The 20,511-nt window shown below is 46.6% G+C and overlaps 1 protein-coding gene across 3 annotated transcripts in view; it reads left to right on the top strand.

The window, feature by feature from the left end:
• The first annotated feature begins 643 nt into the window (after window positions 1-643).
• The window catches only part of SEMA4F (ssemaphorin 4F), a 30,346-nt gene continuing 10,478 nt past the window's right edge, over window positions 644-20,511 (top strand). The window contains exons 1-12 of one of the 3 annotated variants that reach the window (XM_037806861.1): window positions 644-850; window positions 3,125-3,276; window positions 3,941-4,000; window positions 4,236-4,334; window positions 9,119-9,212; window positions 17,563-17,682; window positions 17,780-17,931; window positions 18,467-18,645; window positions 18,854-19,001; window positions 19,137-19,359; window positions 19,457-19,566; window positions 19,680-19,840. In XM_037806861.1, coding sequence (XP_037662789.1) covers window positions 706-850; window positions 3,125-3,276; window positions 3,941-4,000; window positions 4,236-4,334; window positions 9,119-9,212; window positions 17,563-17,682; window positions 17,780-17,931; window positions 18,467-18,645; window positions 18,854-19,001; window positions 19,137-19,359; window positions 19,457-19,566; window positions 19,680-19,840 — 1,643 coding nt within the window. In that variant the 5' untranslated portion in view covers window positions 644-705. The remainder of the gene's footprint in view (window positions 851-3,124; window positions 3,277-3,940; window positions 4,001-4,235; window positions 4,335-9,118; window positions 9,213-17,562; window positions 17,683-17,779; window positions 17,932-18,466; window positions 18,646-18,853; window positions 19,002-19,136; window positions 19,360-19,456; window positions 19,567-19,679; window positions 19,841-20,511) is intronic. The other 2 variants (XM_037806862.1, XM_037806863.1) reach the window with 2 other exon arrangements.

The raw sequence follows: 20,511 nt of genomic DNA, 5'->3' as shown, positions 1-20,511 counted from the left end.
CCTATTCATCCTTGAAGATAGTTCAAATGTCACTTCGCCTGCGAAACCTTCCTGATATTTTCACACAAACCCTATCCCTTTTGAACACTTATTGAATGTTGTTACAGCAATCCCGCACCACCTTGTAGTGCAATTATCTATTTGCAGTTATTTGTTTACAGATCTGACCCATTATACCGTGAGCTCCCTAAGGGCAAGAACTGGGATTTTTTTGTATCTCAGTATCTTCAGTGTTTCGCGTTGTGCCTGAGAGCCTTCATTAAATGCTTACAGAAGGATTGATTTTGAGAAATTTGGTGTATATATCCATTTACCCACATATTTTCCCTTTTAGTGCAGATCTGAGCATTTGTGCTTTTGGAGCGGAGGGAGCAAACCTGCCTGCCACTTGAGGTCCTGTACTGACATTTCCATCCGGGTCCGCGGGTCGAAGTCCCACCTTCACCTGAGTCTAGCTCCGCCTCCACCTGGGTTGGGCTTCTCTTCCGCCGAGCCCCGCCTCCATTCACCCTCGATTGGTTGGAGGAGGAAAGCGGCTCGACCATTGTCTCTTCTTGAGGGGGCGGAGCCGGGCTGAGTTCGGTCCCGCAGCCGCAGGCCGAGCATCGCCGAGCGGAGCCGAGTGGGGCCGAGGTAGGCGGCGCCGTGGTCCTGAGCCGGGGCAGCAGGGCGCGCCCCACCCGGCAGCCGGGCGGAGCCGAAACGATGCCGGCTTTTGCCGCGCGGCCCCGGCGGGGCTCCGGGCCGCCTCCGGTCTCGCCCTTCCCGCTGCTGCTGTTGGCGATGCTGAGCGGCCCGGTGTCCGGCCACGTTCCCCGCTCGGTGCCCAGGATCTCGCTTCCCATCTCCGGTAAGGCGCGGGCGCCCTCGCCCTCAGCCCTTGGCGCCGCGCCCAGGCCCCCGCCCGGAGGTGCCCGCACCCACCTGCCCTCCCCGCCAGGGGGGCCGCACCCGGGGGCTCCTCCGCGCGGCGCGCAGCTACCCGTGCCGCCCACTCTCCGCGCGAACCCGGTGGGACCCCCGCGCGATCTCCCTCCCCCGCGTCTCCCCGCGCGGGATCCTCGCGCCTCGCCTCCCACGGCGCGCCCAGGCTGCTCCCGCGGCCCCTTACTGGCCGAACCGTGGGAGATCAGCCCCTCGCTGTGCGGATTCGGGCACTGGGCCCTAGGGAGGGGATGGGGGTGGCCCGACGTCGTCCCTTTCGAAGTTGCCTCACCCTCATTCCCCACCTCCCCTCTCCTCCCCATACCCTTGGCACTCCAGCCTGACGCCCATTCTGCTCCCAAACCTGTCAAGTCTTTTTCTTTCGTTCTACTCCAACCTCCCAGCTCAGCATTTCCACTTGCCCACTACTCAAATGCATCCTCTTACCATCCGTTCCAGCCCCCTTCAAGCCTCTGGGGCTTCTCACAGCCCTCATCTCCCTCACCCACTTCCCAGCCTCCTCTTTTCATCTCTTCCACCAGCTCTCACGCTCTCATTATCCTGTCCACCTTAACCCTCCTGGCTTCCTCAACATTCCCTGCTCCCTCTGCCAGTCCCCGACATTGAATGTTGGGAAATCATTCAGTGAGTTGATTTAAGGTTCTGTTTAAATGATTTTTAAAGTCTTCAGAAGGAAAACGGGGGAGGGGAGTATGTTCCTTTCCAAAGATGTGGAAGGAGCCAGGGGATGCCACAAGGTTAAAAGTGGTGATTGGAGTGAGTTGCACTTAGAAGCTCCGGCTGAGGTAGACATGCCTGTGGCCACAGACCTTGTTTTCTTCTCAGTGAGCGTTGAGTTTTAGCATCTGGGGTGGACAGAACCAGTGAAGCTGAGTACCACCTGTTGGCAGAAACACGCAACTGGGTAATTCATGCTAATTTAGAGTCTAAACTTCTGACCAGGAACATGGAGGGATGCTCTGAATCCAGAAGGCAAAGTCATGGTCAGAGCCTGGGGTTTCCATTTGTGTCAGAGCAGTAGCCACATCATGGAGCTGAGGTTGCCAGGCAGGTTGATGTCCACGAATCTAGGTGGCAGGGTGACACAGAGATGGGGGCTTAAAGGAAGCCTGGGTGATCTAGGGCTTATACTAAGCATGAGAGAGTAGCAGGATACAGCATATGAATATGCATGTGGGATAACAGAATGGGTGGGACCCCAAACACTAGCACCTCTAGGGATAAGTGGTTGGTGGCTGTCTCCCATCCTAACTGAGGGCAGCTGAGCAGATGAAGCAGGTAGAGCAGAGCAGTGTTGGAGTAGGGGTAGGGGTAGGGTCCCCAGAGCTAGAGGTTGAGCTAAGAAGGTAAATTCATGCTGACTGATTTGTTATAACCTTTAAACAGATAAGAGTTTTGAATGATGATATGAGGCTTAGAATTGGCCAAAACAGAGCATATGCCCAAGGAAGGATGGAAGGAAGGAACCATTTGTAAAGCCTATACTGTTTGCTAGGTGCTTCTGCACGTTATCTCATTTATTTCTCCCAACAACCCTGGATGTTGGTATTAACAGAGGAGGAAAGTGGTTCTCAGGGAGGGCAAGTAACTTTCTTAAGATTATATCCCTGGTAAATGGAAAAGCCGTATTTAAACACAGGCTGCTCTGTTTCCAAAGCATATACACTTTTCCTGTACACTCTCTGCCTTTTTGGGTAGAATTGGGGGAGGGTCAAGAGAAAGGGAGAGGAGACAGTCTCTCCAATGTGTTGGTGAAAGTAATGAAACATTTCCCTTTTAAATAAAAAGAAGTCACTATTAATTTTAAAAAATTGAAATTTAGCAGAGGAAAATATCTGTACCTTCTATATGCATTTTCAAATTATTTATCACATTTGCTATGAATAGAAATTATAGACTTAATATTTATGCTGTTATTTTAATGAAGTATTCTATTTTTATAGAAAAAGCATGCTTAACTGGATTGTGTGCTAAATATTCTGGCCTGATCAATTAACCACCTTGAGGGCAGCTTAGATGGGTGGCCTCTCAAGGCTATGTTATATTTTCCCCTGACAGCTGCTGAACACATGGTACCTGGAAGAAAACAAGAATTGGCCTCTTTGGCTTTGCCCTTGTGAACTCAATCCCGATATGACTGCTGATCTGACTCTCCCCCTTTCTCCTCTCTTCCTGCCAGAGGCTGACTCCTATCTCACTCGGTTTGCTGTCCCTCTGACATACAATTACTCTGTTCTCCTTGTGGATCCTGCGTCCCACACACTTTATGTTGGCGCCCGGGACGCCATCTTCGCCTTATCCCTGCCTTTCTCAGGGGAGAGACCCCGCAGGGTGAGATATGAGAATGGGGAGGGTCCTAGAGCATGTGATAAGATCCGTGATTGGGAGATGGGGGGGAGTTTTATAATAACTCCAGGTGCAGCTGTGGGGGTGGTGGTGGGGGGAGTGTTGGTGAAAGTGAATGGGGGAGACGGTCAACTTCGTGTGCCATCTGAAGGGGGATGGGGCACCATGGTGACTGGGGATGTTATGAAGAAGTTCATGGTGATGGGGAGGAGGCCACCATGAGTGGGTTTCTGGTGACAGTGGGAAGAGGAATCAGTAGAATCACAATGCTTCCCCAGGGAAGTAGCTTTCAAACTTTATTGACCACTGATTTGTAAGAAATATATTTTACATCATGACCCAGCACATGAAGTGTATATTGAGACAAAAGTTTCTTGAAACAGTACTTACTCTCCTATAGTGATACATTCTGATTTATTCTATTTTATTTCATTAAAAATAATGTTGCTCATTATTTCACGATTGATTTCATTACTCCTTAATGGGTAGGGACCTCCAGTCAGGAAACAGTGCTGGGGGCGGGGGGAGGGCAGTATCTGAAGTTCCAAAATTGATGGAGGTCGTGGAACTGGAACTGTTTTACCTCCCCCCCTGATCTCGAGGAAGTTTGGGGGGCATCTGGAAGAAACTGTCATTCCTCCTTTCTTAGATTGATTGGCTGGTGCCTGAGGCGCACAGACAGAACTGTAGGAAGAAAGGCAAGAAGGAGGTAGGTTAAATCCCAGCCCCAATGTGAGTGTCCTTGGAGCTAGAGGTTGCCCCAGCTTTGACACAGTGTCAGTCCCCTGCTGTGCCCCTGTCCCCATGGACCCAGTCAGGGACTCAGACACCATGCCATCACCCATCATCTCTGATCCCAGAGCTGCATCTAACCATCCTGACACTATCCTTCCCTTCCTCATACCTGCTGCTTCTGATTCTCTCTAACCATCTCTGACCCCCAGGACGAATGTCACAATTTTGTCCAGATTCTCGCCATTGCCAATGCCTCTCACCTCCTCACTTGTGGCACCTTCGCTTTTGATCCGAAGTGCGGGGTTATTGTGAGTGACAGGGATGGGGAGAGAGGGAGAGGGAGCCTGTACCAGTGTGAGTTACTGGGGGGTGGGGGTGAGGGTTTGGGAAGGGTTTACCGTGAGTGACCATGATGGGGGGCAGGTTAGGGCAACCATCGTGCATGAGAAGCATGTGGACGGGGTTGTGCCCTCCCAGGGTGGAGCCCTCGTCCCCCACTGAGGGAGGGGAGAGAAAGGAGGGAGAGGGAGGTGAGGTATACAGGATGTAAAGAGAGACTTAGAGGGAGTGGGGTGGGGTGAAAGAAGTTAGAGATTCTGGTTGTGGTGGGGAACCAGGACAGACTTACAGAGGTCGGTAACTTATATTTCCCTTGCCTTGTGTGTGTGTTGTCCAAGCACTGATCAAGCGTCCCCTTCTTGATCAGTGCAGCCCATGCCTGTTTCTTCCTTTTCTAACATGTGACTGCCGTCCACTGCCCTACCCCACCTCCACTGCCAGCTTCATTCTGTTGTGGGCTGTGCCCCTCTGCTTTCCTGACTTCTGAGGTCCTTGCCCACTAATGTGGAACCCGCTGACCCCATACTCTGGATCATGTCTTCAGGCTGGGCACTCTGTCAATCACATCTTCTCCTGGATCCTGTTCCTTGCTGCTGAAGCTGTGGACATCTCCACTCTTGAACTCAAGCAGGCTTGGGGCACATGTCCCCCTAACACATCTAGGCTGGTCGTGGCTGCATGGGTCCCTGGGACTGGTGACACCTCAGCAGGGGTCTTCTTGTGTTTGAATCTCAGCTTTTCCTATGACTTGTCCAATAGCCAGTCACTGCTCCTTTGACAGCACACATTTGTGCAAGGTCCTGGGGTGAGTGCAAAGCCTCACATGTCCTTTGTATCCAGTGCCTTCCCTTTCTGCTCCATAGAGCAATAGGAGGGGGTGCAATTCCTCACCCTAATCCTAAACTTCAGACCATGGCTTGACCCTTCTGCAATCTTCAGTAATTCTTGCCGTCTGTACCTAGTAATTGTGTATCTCCACATCCATCTTTGTCACAGAACATCTTCACATCTCTCACTTACAAAGCCACAACTGTATATGCTGGATTGCCTCATTCATCTCTCTGGACTGTCCTTGGGGTTAGCAGTGTTGATTCCTTTCCTTATCTCCCTAGACGTGGACAGCTCCCTCATCCTGAGACTGGTGGCTCAAAGGGTTTTCCAGTTGAGGGTGGTATTGAAAATCTCTGTATCCCACCAGGTGATTTTGAGGGTCTAGTTTCCCTGCAGGTTTCCCAAAGCTCACAGGTAGGAGTGATTGTGCCATTGCCATATTTATCCTTTCACTGTCTGCACAGGCTCAGGGGAGCCCATGGGTATGAATAGTGGAGCCATGGCTTACAGACAACAAGCTCATGCCAAGTTAGCCTCTTATTGCCTCTCTTCCTCCTTGGTTCTCTGAGGTGGGACTCTAACTAGACAGAAAGGGTTCTGGATATGCCTGTCAGGATTGCTGAGACTCAGACCCCTATCCTTCTTTAGCAACATCAGCAATGAAGAGTGAAGCCAGTGATGTATGTCCTGCATTCCCACACCTTTCAGCTCCCTCTCTCTGGACCTTCCTGTCTAGCTGGCTGAAAAATGAAGGACCATTCTTTGGTCAGGGCTCATTTGTAGGAGAATGTGGGCATAGTCCCAAAGAGGTCAGCTCTGTTAACCCTTCATACCACATCCTGTGTCTGCTTTGTAGACTTTCTGAACATTCTTTTCTGCCTTTACCTTTCTTATCCTGCTTATTCTTATCTGCTTGACCTAGTTCTTGTCTTATCCTTAGTGCTAAACCTCTTATGACGCAGACTGATGACTATGGGACTTTGTAACTTTCATCTGAGAGCTTTGACTAGCTGGTCCAGACATAGCAACTTGCTCAGAGATGATGGTGGAGAAATGAAGATTCTTATAAAGGAAGTTCAAGCTCTGAACCCACCAGGTTCAGTACTGTGGAGAAGTTCCCTCCAGTGACAGCTCATTGGATATTGGAAGAAAACATTTTGTTTTGTTGAGGGAACTCTAGAAGTTTCCTGAATACAATGTGAAATGTCTAACAATGACAACAAAGACTACGGTGACAAGAACTTCCCATACAATGTGTATCTACTCTGTTCAAGGCTTCGTACTAAGTGTTTTACATTCATGGTTGAGTTCAATTCTCATCACTGCATCATGATATTTAAGTATTATTAGTTTCCATTTTACAGGTAAGGAAACTGAAGTTCAGAGAGGTTAGAGACCACTTCTAAGATTATATAGCTTGTGGAGGCAGAGCCAAGGCTCAAACCCAGGTTTATCTGCCTCTGCTCTACTGTCCTGTCCCTCTGGTCTAGACTGTATCTCAGAAGACCTTGCTTTCTTGTGATATTGGACCCGTTTCATGTTTTTTTCCCCTAGCCACCTAGGCAAGGTCCTTTACTTGCTTTGTAACCTTCTTGGGTCAAGGTCAAAACACAGATTCCAACCCCACAGCTTAGTGAGATGCCTTCCTACCCAGCTCTGGGTATCAGCTTGAGGGACTTGCCTTTGCAATAGCTGATTTTGAGAGACTGTGCTGACACAATGATACAATGAAGAATCTCAGTGTTAAGATAATGTAGTGGAGTGGTCCTTTCTCTTTCAGACCCTAACTAAACATTACTTTGACCACACAATAATCACAACATATCTAGTCAACAGAAAGCTCATTTTTTTTCCCAGAAAGCTCATTTTCTCAAAGTTTATGAACCTGGGTGACATGATGGTGCCATTTGGGGGAAACTGGAAAAGCACTAGTTCTGGAGGATAGGATGATTTTTTGACTTGGTGAATTTTAAGGGGCTAATTGGTGATCTCTGTGTGGACCTTGAGCAGCCAAATGAAAACATGGGCTAGAATTTGGAAGAGACCTGGGGCCAAGAAAGTCTCCTGGAATGGAAGACCCCACAGAGGCAGAAGAGTTTGGGGAAAGTTTAGAGAGTTTTCACAGAAGCTCTGAATGGTAATGTAAGAATGAATGAGGTCTTTGAAGGACATACAAAAAGGACTAAGGATAAATGCTTAGGATACACATTTAGGGACTAGAAAGAAGAGAAACAACCAAAGGAGACACAGAATCAATTAGATAGAAGGAAAGAGTCTAGGAGGATAGTTTTAAGAGAATAAAGGAGTAGAATATTTCAAGGAGGGCAGTTCGAAGTATCAAGTGGTGCATAAATATTAAAGAGAGTGAGAACTGAGAAAAGGCTCATCCTTTTCGTCCTTGGTGAAATGTAAGGGAGGAGTTTCAGGCATAGAGATGGGAAAACAGTTTGTTTTCCAGGAATAATAGGTGAGCTGATTTCTATAGAACAAAGAGTCTGTTTTGAGAAGTGATACCATCAGTAGGTTGGGCTAACGAGTTTGTACTCCCAGCAGTGGTGAGCCATTTATCATCAAATCAATGACTGATTCTTTAGGAAGATTAATCTGGGGTAAATCTGTAGAATAAGTGGGGGGGGTGGGGAGGTGAGGCTAGATGGTGTGGAGAAATGGGGGTTATTGCTGTTGTTTAGGCGAGAGCTAAGAATGCAGCAGTGATTATCAACCCCATCTCCAAAGTGCCTGGTAGCTTGGTAACCACTCGCTGAGTTGGCATCTTTCTCTGCAGGCTAGGATGCTCCTGTGGGCACACAGGGGAGATGCTTGTGCCTCCGTGGGGTCTTCCATTCCAGGAGATTCTCTTGACCCCAGTCTTTCCTTTTTTGGAGACCTTAGATCACATCTAATATCAACAGGCCGTCTTCAAGGCTCTCTCAGTAAAACAAAACCTTGTTTGCCATCTGCAGCCAATAGACGAGCAATCAGAAGGCGCCAATCATGTGCTCAGGGGATGCATATCCATGTTGGGATTCCAAGTGCCGTCCAAGTAATTAGGCTCCTGCAACACCTTGTGTCCCCCTCGTTTATGAACTGGAAATCATGCCTGACACTTCCATGCCATCCCTTGGATTTCCAACCAGCCACAGTTAACTTCTCTCTTTGTCCTAAGGTACAACTGCCCTTGATTTCCTTTTTGAGATGTTGTCTTGAAGCCTGTCTTAGTGCTGGATGTTAGGCTAAGGTAACTTCTGGCTGGCACTGGTGGATCTCTTACACCCTTCACCCCTTGCTCAGGTCAATTTCTGGAATCTCTGAATGAGGGAGGTACTTACCTACCAAATCCCCCAATTCAGACCCGAGCTTCAGGTCATGCTTCACCTACTTCGCAGATTCCCTTCCTTCTCTTGGATGTGTCCTTGACTCCAGCCCTGTTTGTCATCCTTGGGGTGGGAATAGGGGGATGATGACTTTTCTTTATGTGGGCTTCAGGTGGTCCTGTATCAGCCTTCTCTCCTCTTCACCCTTCCTGAGGGCTCCAGCCACCTGCTTTCTTCCCAGGTCTTCCTTGTCCTATTGCACATCTTCAGTCCATTACAAAACCTACAGTTTTTCCAGCCTTTCAAAAGAACTGTAACACTCTAGTGTCTTCTAGAACCATCCTAAGGGTTCCTTCACTACGGCATGTAGGTACTGGGTACTAGGGAAGTTGAGGGAAGAGCACTGATGACAAGAAGGATAACGGAGATGGGAAATGCAAGAGTAGGTGGGGGAATCAGGAAAAGTGGGCTGGGAATAAGGGGATTGTAGCAGGGGGAGTGGGAGGTAAATGGGGAACTGGGTTTTCCCTTCTTCTAACCATTTTTGTAATTCTTACCATGAACCTTCCCCATCACCTCTAAACCAATTGCCCCCTTCTGGTCTGTAGGATGTGTCCAGTTTCCAGCAGGTTGAAAGACTTGAGAGTGGCCGGGGGAAATGTCCTTTTGAGCCAGCTCAGCGGTCAGCAGCTGTAATGGCTGGTGAGTGGGGGAGACAAGAACCTGTGACTTGCTTTCCTTGCCACCTTCCGCACCCCTGCTGTTGGAATTTCTGTGGCCTTTCTTTGCTATCCTTGGAATGTCTTTTATTCCCCTGTCTTTTAGCCTTTCGCATTCTTCCCAGAGTGCCTGTGACCTCCTGCTTTTCCCCACGGTGTTGTTTCCCCAAGGTTCTCCCTGGAGAATGCCCCCTCTCTGCACTCCTAGTGTGAGCGTTTCCTCTGCTAACCTCATTTTCTTCTCATAGTGTTTGTTTTTTCTGTTTACAAGAGGAATCTACTATAATGCATGCTGTAATAAATTTGGAAAAAGTATAAGGAAGCAGATAAAAAATCTAGAACAGCTCTGTCCAAAAGAACTTTGCAATGATGGAAATGTTCCCTGTCTGTGCTGTCCAGCACAGCAGCCACTGCTACATGTGGTGGCTCTTGAGCCCTTGAAATGTGACTAGAACAAATGAAGAAAGGAATTTTAAATTAAATTAAATTAAATTAAATTAAATTTGAATGCAAATAGCCACATGTATCTAGTGGCTACCGTATTAACACAGTTCTAGAATATCCCAATTCAGAAAACCACTGCTAATATTTTAGTGCATTTCCATCTAGCCTTTTTAATGTGTTTGCACATGCATAGACACTCCTGCACATGTATTTAGCTGGCTAATCCTTTGTTGCTCAGGGGAGTCATTAAATAAATTCTTGCTGCTACTTTGTTTGAACAAGCACTGTACATTTGCTCATGTGTGGAATGGCCCTATCACAGGCAATACATAAACATTTGGAGGATGACTGCCTAATTCTCAAACAGTCATAAAGTGAATTGTTTGTGGGCCAAATAACCTGTATTTTAGATCATACCCCCCAAACTCAATAGAAATTTAGGCGTTTTTTCATGTTAGTGTAAAACAAGCAGACTAATAGAAATTTTTATGTATGTGTGTGTACAAAACTTAAATTGCATGCTCTATGGATATCATTTTTAATTTTTTTTCAGGTATCTGTATTGTAGGCATTTTCTATTTAATTTAAAAATTCTTTGTAAACAGAATTTTTCATGACTTCGTGATATTCTGTGAGCATACCATAGTTTAATCAATTATAAATCATTTATATACATTTTTTAATTTCCGAGTTTACTTAGTTTACTTCAAAGTTTTTGCTATTATCCATAATCCTGCAATAAAAATTTTTCCGCTTAAGTTTTTGTTCTCATTTTAGAGCATTTCCTTGTGATTCCTGGATATGGATTACTATATCAAAGGGTGTGAACATTTTGCAGCTCATTATGTGTTGCTAATTGAGGCTTTAGAAAGCGTGTACCAATTTGCACCCTAAACTGGCAATGAATGAGAGTGGTTTTTTTTCCTTCACAGAAGTTGCACCAGAATTTATCATTGTCATTTAAAAAAAATCTTTGCTAATTTGAGACTAAATGGCACCTTGTTTTAATTTGTATTTCTTTGAATATTAGTGAAATTAAACATTTTTCATATTTTACTTCTTATTTTTATTTCTCTTTGGTAAATCCTCTGCTCATGTTCTTGGACCAGTTATCAGGTAGAATATTAGTGTTATAATCTATGTCTTTTCTTGTGATTTCTACATATCTGTTTTTTTTTTTTTTTTTTTTGAAGTTCAACCCTTCCTCATTTAGAGAGCAGATAAAAATTTATTCTTAAAAACATTTTTCAAACATTTAACTCTGATCCATTTGGAACTTATTTCAGTGAATGAGATGAGATGAAGGTCTAAATTAATCTCCTTCAGCTAGCTAATCAGCTGACTTGATATCAATTCACCATACTTTTTTTCTTTCTTCTCTTACTTATGTTGCTGCCTTTATCATAGCATTATTTCTTACTTATACTTTTTGACAACATTTTCTCAACACCAAAAATTGGAATACAGATCTAACAGTGATTTTTTTTTTTCCTCATCCATGACTTTACAGGAAAAGTCTTAAAAGATATAAAAATTAAACCACTCTTTAGTCATGCAGTTAATGAATCACTGTTTTGGAATAGTAATAAAATAATGTACATATCCGGCAAATACAACATTTTTATCATTCACCTGTTGAAACTGATGAGACCTTGGTTTTATTCAAACATGTTTAACTAAAACAGCTTTGTCAATACTATATTTTTCTTGTTTTTTATTTTATTTTATTTTATTGTTTTACCAAATTCCTTTGGCAAAACTCTGAGCCGGTTATTGGGATCTTAAAGAAAGTCATCTCGTTTTTAGCAGTTGTGAATGTTTTTGATTCTACGCAATTGTTTACCAACAAAAGTGACTTCTCAGTTGCAACATTCTAAGATAATCAGTTAACGAATGTGCTTGCTTTGTTTAGAGCAATAATTTTTAAACACACGACCCTCTGTGAGTCATTTCTGTTTGTTCCAGCCAGCGAGCAAATTTGTATTAGGATGTGGTTTAAGAACACAAATTTTGTAGATAAGACCATCAAATGACAACGTGGGAAGAACATTTTTGGAAAAGTTTCAAATCCTTTTTTTTTCTTTAGATAATTGAGCTAATTTAGCTGATAATTGATGAAGGTGGTCAGAGTTTACTTTCTGACAGTTTAGAATGGCCAACTGCAGACAGTTAAACATAGAACCTCAGTGTCTTTTTCTGTCCCAGAATCCAAATCATGGTTAATAACAATATTATATATTTTCTTCTGCAGTTCTTACTTTACAGTGCTATAATTAAAATTTTTTTTCTTGGTCTTCTTGATTTAAACTCAGCACCAGTATCCACATGGGCTTTCAATGTTGATCCAGCCTGCCCTGCTGCCCCTCTCTTTTAAAAATAGCAGAATAGAAAATAAGGGCAATATTATGTAAGAACTGGAACCAAAATTCTGAGTTAGGCTTTATGAAAATTTTCTTAGGGACAATAGAGGTATTATGAAATGAAAAAAAGGAGCTTTTAGTGATGAAAATATTAGCAGAGTATTTTTTAAATTATAAAAAAAAATGTGCATCATAGAAACTTGAGAAAAATATGGAAATATATAAAAAAGAAAGTGAAAATTTTATTCATAATTCTATCATCATTAGGTAAAAGCTATTCTTTTGGAGTATTTTCTTTTACTTTCTGTGTATTTATAATAAATTGGAATTATGCATATTTCACTTAATATTGTATAGTGAGAATTTTCTCATTATAGAAATTGTTTCATTATTCAAATATGATTTCTAATGATTGCATAATATGCCATCATACAATGTAGCACAATTTAATTATTCCCATATAATTATACATTTAAATTGTTAAATAAATTGTTGCTTTTTTGTAAATAATGCTGTGGCAGAAATCGTTTTACATAAAGTTTTATGTAAATCCTTTACATAAATCTAATTAATTGCATAAGAGTCCATGCAAAAGTGGAATTGCTGGGGCAAAGGGTGTAAAGATTTTTGTGGTGCCTGATGGGTTTGTCCCACCAGCACTACATGAAAGGACCTGTTTCACTGCTCTTGTCTGTCCCAAGTAATATGGTTAACAAACATATACACAGTGACCTCCTTCAAAGGGCAATTTGATGATTTGATGTGTGTTTTGATGTGCCTTTCCATTAGTGAGGCTGAAAAACTTTTTCATGTGTTTGTTGGTACTTGTTTTGGGAAAACAAGAAATTTGTCTTCAAATATGGCATTTTATCTGTACTGCACTTAGTTAAAATTCCCAAAATGATCTCAGTATTTCTATTTGCACTATTCAAATTTGAAAAAAAAAGTGAACATTTTGCAGTAATGTTCAATGAGCCTGAAGAACATTGATGACCTCTGTAGGCTTTGTTTTATGCTCATGCTTGAAATGTTGGGGTTCCTTAGGCTTCTGCCAACATCCTCTTTTCTCCTTACTCCATGTACTCACCCTAAGGATCTCAACGAGCCCTGAGGCTTCCCTTTCGACCCATATTCTGATGCCTCCAACATCTGTATCTGCCTCCCAGATATTATCTGAAACTCAGACTGCACATCCAAGTGCCTTTCGGACGTGTCCATTTAGATGTCCCCACAGGCACCTCAAAATCAGCACATCCCAAAGTGAGCTCACCGTCTTCACTTATCTCCCCCAAACCTGCTCCTCCACCAGTGTCCATGAATGGCACTATAACCTGTCCAGGTATCCAAGCTACAGATGGCAGCTTGGGCCTCCCAGCACATCCTCTAATAAATAAGGCTTTAACCTATTAAGAAGAGCAGAAGGAGGGAGCTTCTGCTATTTCTTTTTGGGAACCTGACCTGTACTTTTATTGTCTCCTTTTGGCGTCATTGCATCTTGTGATTACTGCATCTGTCAAGGAGCACTGCTTATGTCCCAGATGCCCTGGATGCTGCCAGCATTTTGGAGCTAAGCTGACCTCTTCATGCATGTCTGCCCCATGGCCAGCATGCCCACACCAAAACAAGGCAGTTATAGGAATCCTACATGTTAGATGCCAACAAAGGAAAAGGTGTCCAGTTGGCCCAATTTTGAAAGACATGTAAGATGTTAGGTAGGGAGCTTTCTATCCAAAAAGGCAGCTGACGATGAGAAGAAAAGGGAGAGGAGGAAGGCAACCCAAGGCATGTTTAAAATCTTCTTTTTAAAACGAATAAACAGATATTCCTATTGTAAACCTTCTTTAAAATGGGCACTTTTCTCATTTTGACACCAGAGTGAAAATCCCCAGATGTAGTGATATCCTCACTGCTGTGACACAAAGCCCAGCCAGTCAGTTTGGGGTCGCTAACACGTTTGGGAGGCCTGTGTTCATGGTCATTACAGCTGGGCAATTAGGGATCTGTTTTTATACCTAATTATGATTTTTCTTTGGCTGTGAGTCTTCATTTTATGGCTTTCAAACCTTTGGGCTTTTTTTTTTTTTTCATTTGCGTGTGTGTGTGTGTGTGTGTGTAGTTCCAAAACAAAAATATCTTAAACTTTTGGTTTATAAAAGCAAAAGATGCTGACTACAAAAAACATTCCATGAATACAAAAAAGTATAAAGGAGAAAATGAAAAATCATTTGTAATTCCATTAGTCAGAGATAAACATCAACACTGTAGAGTAGCTCCTTCAACAATCCTTCCTATGCCTTCAAACGTATGTTTATATATATGTACATATACACGTATGTATATGCATGTGTATATGTGTGTGTATACTTGTGTGTATTTTTAAAATATAAAACTCTGGTTGAATTGTAGTCAGTGTTTTTTCCTAACCAGCCTGTTCCCTGAATTTGACATTGTGGGCATCACTCTCCATCTTTTGTCGATAGCAAATGTGTGTTTAATGTTTACTGACTTGAGCCCATCCACAATAATTTGCCAAATAATTACACACTCCGGGATGTTTTATTCTGTGATGAGTGCAGTAGAGGATTGGGAACTGAGACTCCTGGAGAATCTAGGACCCGAGGTGGTCCTGTGTCCTCCCGCAGACCCCTGCCCCGTGGCTGTGCTGCCTGCTGTTCCTTCTCCAGTGTGTGAGTGTGAGTGTGTGTGGGACTGTGTTGCAAGCCCCTTCCTCCCAAAGAGTCTGATCGGTGTCAGTGACCCTCGGCTCTGCAGGACTGTGCTCTCTTTGGCATTTCTCCATTCTGGTGTTGCTGACTGCCCCTCTATCCCTTAGGAAGCTTTGGGACCCTTTACTCCCATCCACTGCTGGGTCCTTGCCCAGTATCTGTGGTCCTTTACTGTTTCCAGGGTATTTATGTTTCTCCGCACCCCAAACGCACCAAATAATGCTCCCCAAACATGTCATTCATAACTGTCTCCTCCTTGGCTTCTCCCTCCATTCTCAGGTATCTGTGACACAGCTTCCTCCAGAGGTTTGGTTTTAGACTGTTCTGTGTATAATGCTCTAAGGGAAAATGTTCAATTCCAGCTCTGCCTTCCATGTAAACTTTTTCCTTGCTTGGAAGTACAGAGGATTGGTCCATTTGCTGCTCCACTTACTGTCAGGACCTATGACCAACAGCCTTGGGTTTTCTCCCTCTGGAAATACTGGAATACTCTGGATGGGGACAGATTGCTGTTTTATGGCTTTTTTCCCTTCCTTCTGGCAACAAATCAAGCATAAGGCCCTTTGAGGTTTCATAAGGGGCTGTAACTAATGTGTGTTGGATGCCCACCATGCCAGGTGCTGCTGGGGCTCTCTGTGATCTCCTTAATCCTCAGCTTCTCTGAGTGTAGGGTGGTACTAGTCCCATTCTACATTCGAGGAACCTGAGGCTTTGGAAGGCTAGTTTGCCCATCTTCATACCGCTAAGTAGTCAGGGTTCAAACCCAAATCTGCCTGGCTCCAAGGCTCTTGGATTCTTTTCACAACCTCAAGTGACAGGATAGCCTCCCCACGCCACCTCACAAGAGACATTCTATCTTCCATCACTGCCCTCCCAGGGCTCCTGACACCCCCCCCCCCCTTTGTTTTGGCTCTGCCTAGAGTATTTTTTAATGCTGGTTATCTTTTCAGTGCCTAAGACATGTAGCTTCTCTGTAGCATCTGTGCTTCCCTTAAAGTGGCTGTACCCTCTACTGCTTTCTCAAAATGTGCACGCGTTCCCACGGCTCCTGCTAGGTTTTCGGTGTGCTGGTTTCCAGCGTATCAGCCTTTCTTGGTTCTCTGGCTTCTCCGAGTTGATCTTCTCCAGTAGCTTCTCTCCTCAAGGCTCTCTTCTTGCATCACCTTTGTCCCTGGCTGTCCCTTTCACGTCATGATTTCAGCATGACATGCAGTGATCCCCAAACTGCTGACTATGGCCCCGGTTCCCAAGGCCCTTCTGTTTAGTTGCCATCCACTGTCTCTCCAGATGTCCTGAAGGCACTCCATCCTGGCCTGGCCAACAACTGAACTTGCTTCCTCTCCAACCACTGCCCTTTTGGGCCCTCTCCTATCATCGTCTGTCTTGGTTATTAATATCACCAGCTACCTAGTCTATTAAGCTAGAAACTTTAGAGATAATTTTTACTCCAGTCTCTCACATCTCATGTTCAATTGGTTTTCAAATCTTGTTGACTCTGCTTCAGAAATATCTCCCAAGTCCAGCCTCAGGTCACACCCCCTGCTCTCGTCTGGACTGTGTAAATGATCTTTTAACTAGTGTTATCTTCTTAAAAAACAAAACTGATTGTCACTCTCCTCAAAAAAAAAAAAAAAAATCTCTGCCGTTTGAGCTATAGCATAAAGTCCACGTCCCCTAGTGTGGCAGAGAAGCCTTCTTATGATTTGGCGCCTGCTTCTGCATCCCCAGCTTCATCTCTGCTCACTTACTCCTCTTTCCAGCTGGAGCATCAGCCATGGGGGGGTGTGTGCCACTCTCCTTGAATCCGGTTTACCTCTTCTACTCGCTTGTCTTTCTCCCTGAAGTTCTTCCACCTGGCAAATTTCCCAGTCTTCAGACCCAGCTCGGATGTCTCCCTGAGATGCTGCTCTCCCAGGTAGATGGAGCGGGTCTTCCTCTCAGCTCCCCTCACCTCCTGTGATCTGGTAACATCTTTCTCTTCCTGACTCACTTGGGAGCTCTTGGGGACAGCACTGTGGAGGCACCTGCCACAGCACCTTGTCCCTAGATGGTGATGAAAGGATGCTACTCGCTGTTCTCTCTGGGGTTCCTGTGAGACTCAGGACTCCTCTGAGGGGCTTGGGACCCCCTCCTACTCCCGAATCACTTCATTCCTGCTCACGTCTGAGCCCCGTGCAGTGTCACTCAGGGTGGCTGTGGTTTCCCCTTCAGCCTCCCCTTCCTTTCCAGGGCGTTGGTTCTTTCTCTCTCCTTGGGCCCCCACCACCCTTGGAGCACCAGGAGTCTGCACTTTAACCAATCTAGCATTCCTTAGAGTTGTGGCTTGTTCCAGAGCAGTGCACACCCATGTATATTCAGAAAGGACACAAGTTCCCACAGACATTTACTGTGGTTTACTTAGGTAAGCTCGGGACATGCTGCAAAGCCACACCCTGGAGAGTCTTAGCACATCTGGCCTATTGCAGCATGGAGATGTCCCTAAATTAAAAAAAAAAAAAAAAAAAAAAAAAAAAGTTTAACTTTTATAGTTACACCAAGAAACTGATTTCTGCAGGGAAACTTTTATTCTCCCTCCATGCGCATGAAATTCTCAGCAGTTTTCCCTAAACACTGCTTTCCCTTACTGCCTGGCACGCTTTACTCCCTCCTAGGGAGGTGGATCTGGGATGTGCCTGGTGGCCCTGGCATCTAACACGTGCTCGCCTCTGGTGGCTCCTGCCTGCCCTGCTCGCTGCTCTGCCTGTGCCCTCCCTGGGTCCCCCCGCGGGCCGCCGACAGTCGTCCCCCCCCTGTCGCCCTGCAGGGGGCGCTCTCTACGCGGCCACCGTGAAAAACTACCTGGGGACGGAGCCGATCATCTCCCGGGCCGTGGGTCGCGCGGAGGACTGGATCCGGACGGAGACCTTGTCGTCCTGGCTCAACGGTGGGGAAAGCGGAGGGCGTGCCCCGGGGGGCAGCGAGGTGGAGTGCGGGGGTCCCCAGGCGTGGCGGGGGGAATCTGAGGCCACGGGTCTCTCCAGCCCCAGCCTTTGTCGCAGCCGTGGCCTTGAGCCCAGCCGAGTGGGGGGATGAGGATGGAGACAACGAGATCTACTTCTTCTTTACGGAGACTTCCCGGGCGTTTGACTCGTACGAGCGCGTTAAGGTCCCGCGGGTGGCCCGCGTGTGTGCGGTGAGTCTCTGATCCCCAGCTGTCTGACTGTCTGTCATCTCACTGGCCTCCTGGCCGTTCCTCTCTGGGCCTTTGCCTTTCTCCCCTGCCTCCTTTGTTCTCTGCCTCGACCTCTTTTCTGGGAGCTTGAGGAGTGTGGGGTAGAGGTCCGTCCTCTTTGACCCCATAATTACCCTGGTGACCCTGAGCTGGTGTAGAGGTTAAAGGCAGGCACTGGTCAGGGTGACAGCTCTGCTGTCCCTAAGGGTTGTTTGGAGACTAAACGTGGTAACTGGGTGCAAGCATGGAGCTAAAGCACTTCATAAGCACACAAAGGACTTAGTCACTGCTGTTGCTATGGTGACCCCTTCCACCTTGGCATGGAACCCCTGTATCTCTCTTTCTGTATCTCTGTGTCTTCATTTCTGTGCATCTGTCTCCCCATCCATTTGTCTGGGTCTGCCCTGAAGTCAGGGAGGAAAGTTGTGTAGTTAGCTGCACTCCACCCCTAATTTTGGCCTTCTAAAGAGAATGTCCCATGCACTTGCCATCCCAGGGGGATCTTGGGGGCCGGAAGACCCTCCAGCAAAGGTGGACGACGTTTCTGAAGGCTGACCTGCTGTGTCCAGGGCCTGAGCTTGGCCGGGCCTCCAGTGTCCTGCAGGATGTGGCCATTCTCCGACCTGAGCCCGGAGTGGGAACCCCCGTCTTTTACGGCATCTTTTCCTCCCAGTGGTGAGGGGGTCCTGGTGCTAAAGAGTGTTATGGGGTGGGGGATATGTGGGGTACAAGATCAGTGCTGTCTGCTCCAGAGAGAGTGGACCGCCTTCCATGACTGCAGGGCTCCCTGTGCCTTTCTCTTGGGTCATCTAGTTTGACAAGGGAGGAGATGCTGTCCCCTAACTCCCTTCAAATATCCGGCTCCGACCAGTGACTCTTCCAGGGAGGGGGCTGCCATCTCTGCCGTCTGTGCCTTCCTACCACAAGACATCCGGACAGTGCTGAATGGTTCCTTCAGAGAGCTGAAGCACGACTGCAACAGGGGATTGCCGGTCATGGACAACGATGTGCCCCAGCCCAGACCTGGGGAGGTGAGGCAGCTGGGGCAGATCTCCATCCCTGGGCCTGAATTAGGGGCTGCTGTTAGGGCAGGAGTCGAGCTAAGCCTCTCTGACCCTGTGCACCCCCCTGCGAGACTCTGTAACCACCCCTTGTGCTTCCTCCAGTGCCTCAACAGCAACATGAAGCTCCAGCAGTTTGGCTCGTCGCTCTCCCTGCCTGACCGTGTGCTCACCTTCATCCGGGACCACCCGCTCATGGACAGGCCAGTGTTCCCAGCTGACGGCCACCCCCTGCTGGTCACTACAGATACGGCCTATGTCCGAGTCGTGGCCCACAGGGCAACCAGCCTGTCAGGGAGAGATTATGATGTGCTCTACCTGGGGACAGGTATATTTAATAGTGCAAAGAGGGTCCCATGCACACAGGCATCCCAGTCCCCTGGCACTGGTAAGTCCTTATGTCTTGCCCCTTGCCTGCCTCCTAGAGGACGGACATCTCCACCGAGCCGTGCGGATCGGAGTCCAGCTCAGTGTCCTCGAGGATCTGGCCTTGTTCCCAGAGCCACAGCCAATTGAGAACATGAAGTTGTTCCGAGTGAGTTGTAGATTTTGGGGGCTATGGTGGGAAGACATCTGATCCAGAGCCAGTTGGTGACCTTGAGGTCTGGGAGAGCCCATGTACTCCCCTAACCCACCCCCTTTCTCCAGGGCTGGCTGCTGGTCGGCTCCGGTAGTGAGGTGACGCAAGTGAACACAACCAACTGTGGCCGTCTTCAGAGCTGCTCAGAGTGCATCCTGGCCCGGGACCCCGTCTGTGCCTGGAGCTTCCGGCTGGACACATGCGTACCCCACAGCGGGGAGCACGGAGGGTGAGCACAGCCGCACTTGTGTCTTGCCTGTTGTCCCACGGCTCTGCCCCATCCATACATCTATCTGTTTCTGATCCATCAGTAAATGCTGCCCTGTTTTGTTTTGTTTTTTTTCTTTCCCTTTCTGTAAGTATCTGCATCACTTGTATGTCCATCTGTCAGTCCATACTTACTCATCTGTCTGTCCATCTGGTGTCATCTCATCAATGTCCTCACCTCTCTGCTGGATCCGCCCTGGCCACGTGATTGACATCTTCTCAGTTTTCATCTTATGGGAGCTCTCAGAGGCGTTTCCACAGTTGACTTTGTCCTCCTTCCTTGGGATATTCTTTCCTCTTGCCTTCTCTGTTCCTGCATTCTCCTAGCTCTCCTTCCTACCTCACTGGCCTCTATGCCTTACTGACTCCTTTTCCATCCAACTTCTGAATGTTGGTGATCCTCAGGGTTTAGCCATGGACCTGCATCTCTTCCCACTCCACATTCCCTAGGGGATATAATTCCCATTACTCCCATCTGAGTGCTGATGACAACCACAAATGTATCTCTAGCTGAGCTACAGGATTCCCTGCCCAACTGCCGGTTTCACAGCCCTCTTAGATGCTTCACAAGCAACACAAACATATCAAGTCTAAATATGCAGTGTTGTTTCCTCTTTCTCTCATATATGTTCC

Source organism: Choloepus didactylus, chromosome 17 (assembly GCF_015220235.1).
Source record: "Choloepus didactylus isolate mChoDid1 chromosome 17, mChoDid1.pri, whole genome shotgun sequence".
Taxonomy (NCBI): domain Eukaryota; kingdom Metazoa; phylum Chordata; class Mammalia; order Pilosa; family Megalonychidae; genus Choloepus; species Choloepus didactylus.
The sequence above is the reverse complement of the archived record's forward strand: the minus strand, read 5'-3'. Positions and strand labels throughout refer to the sequence as shown.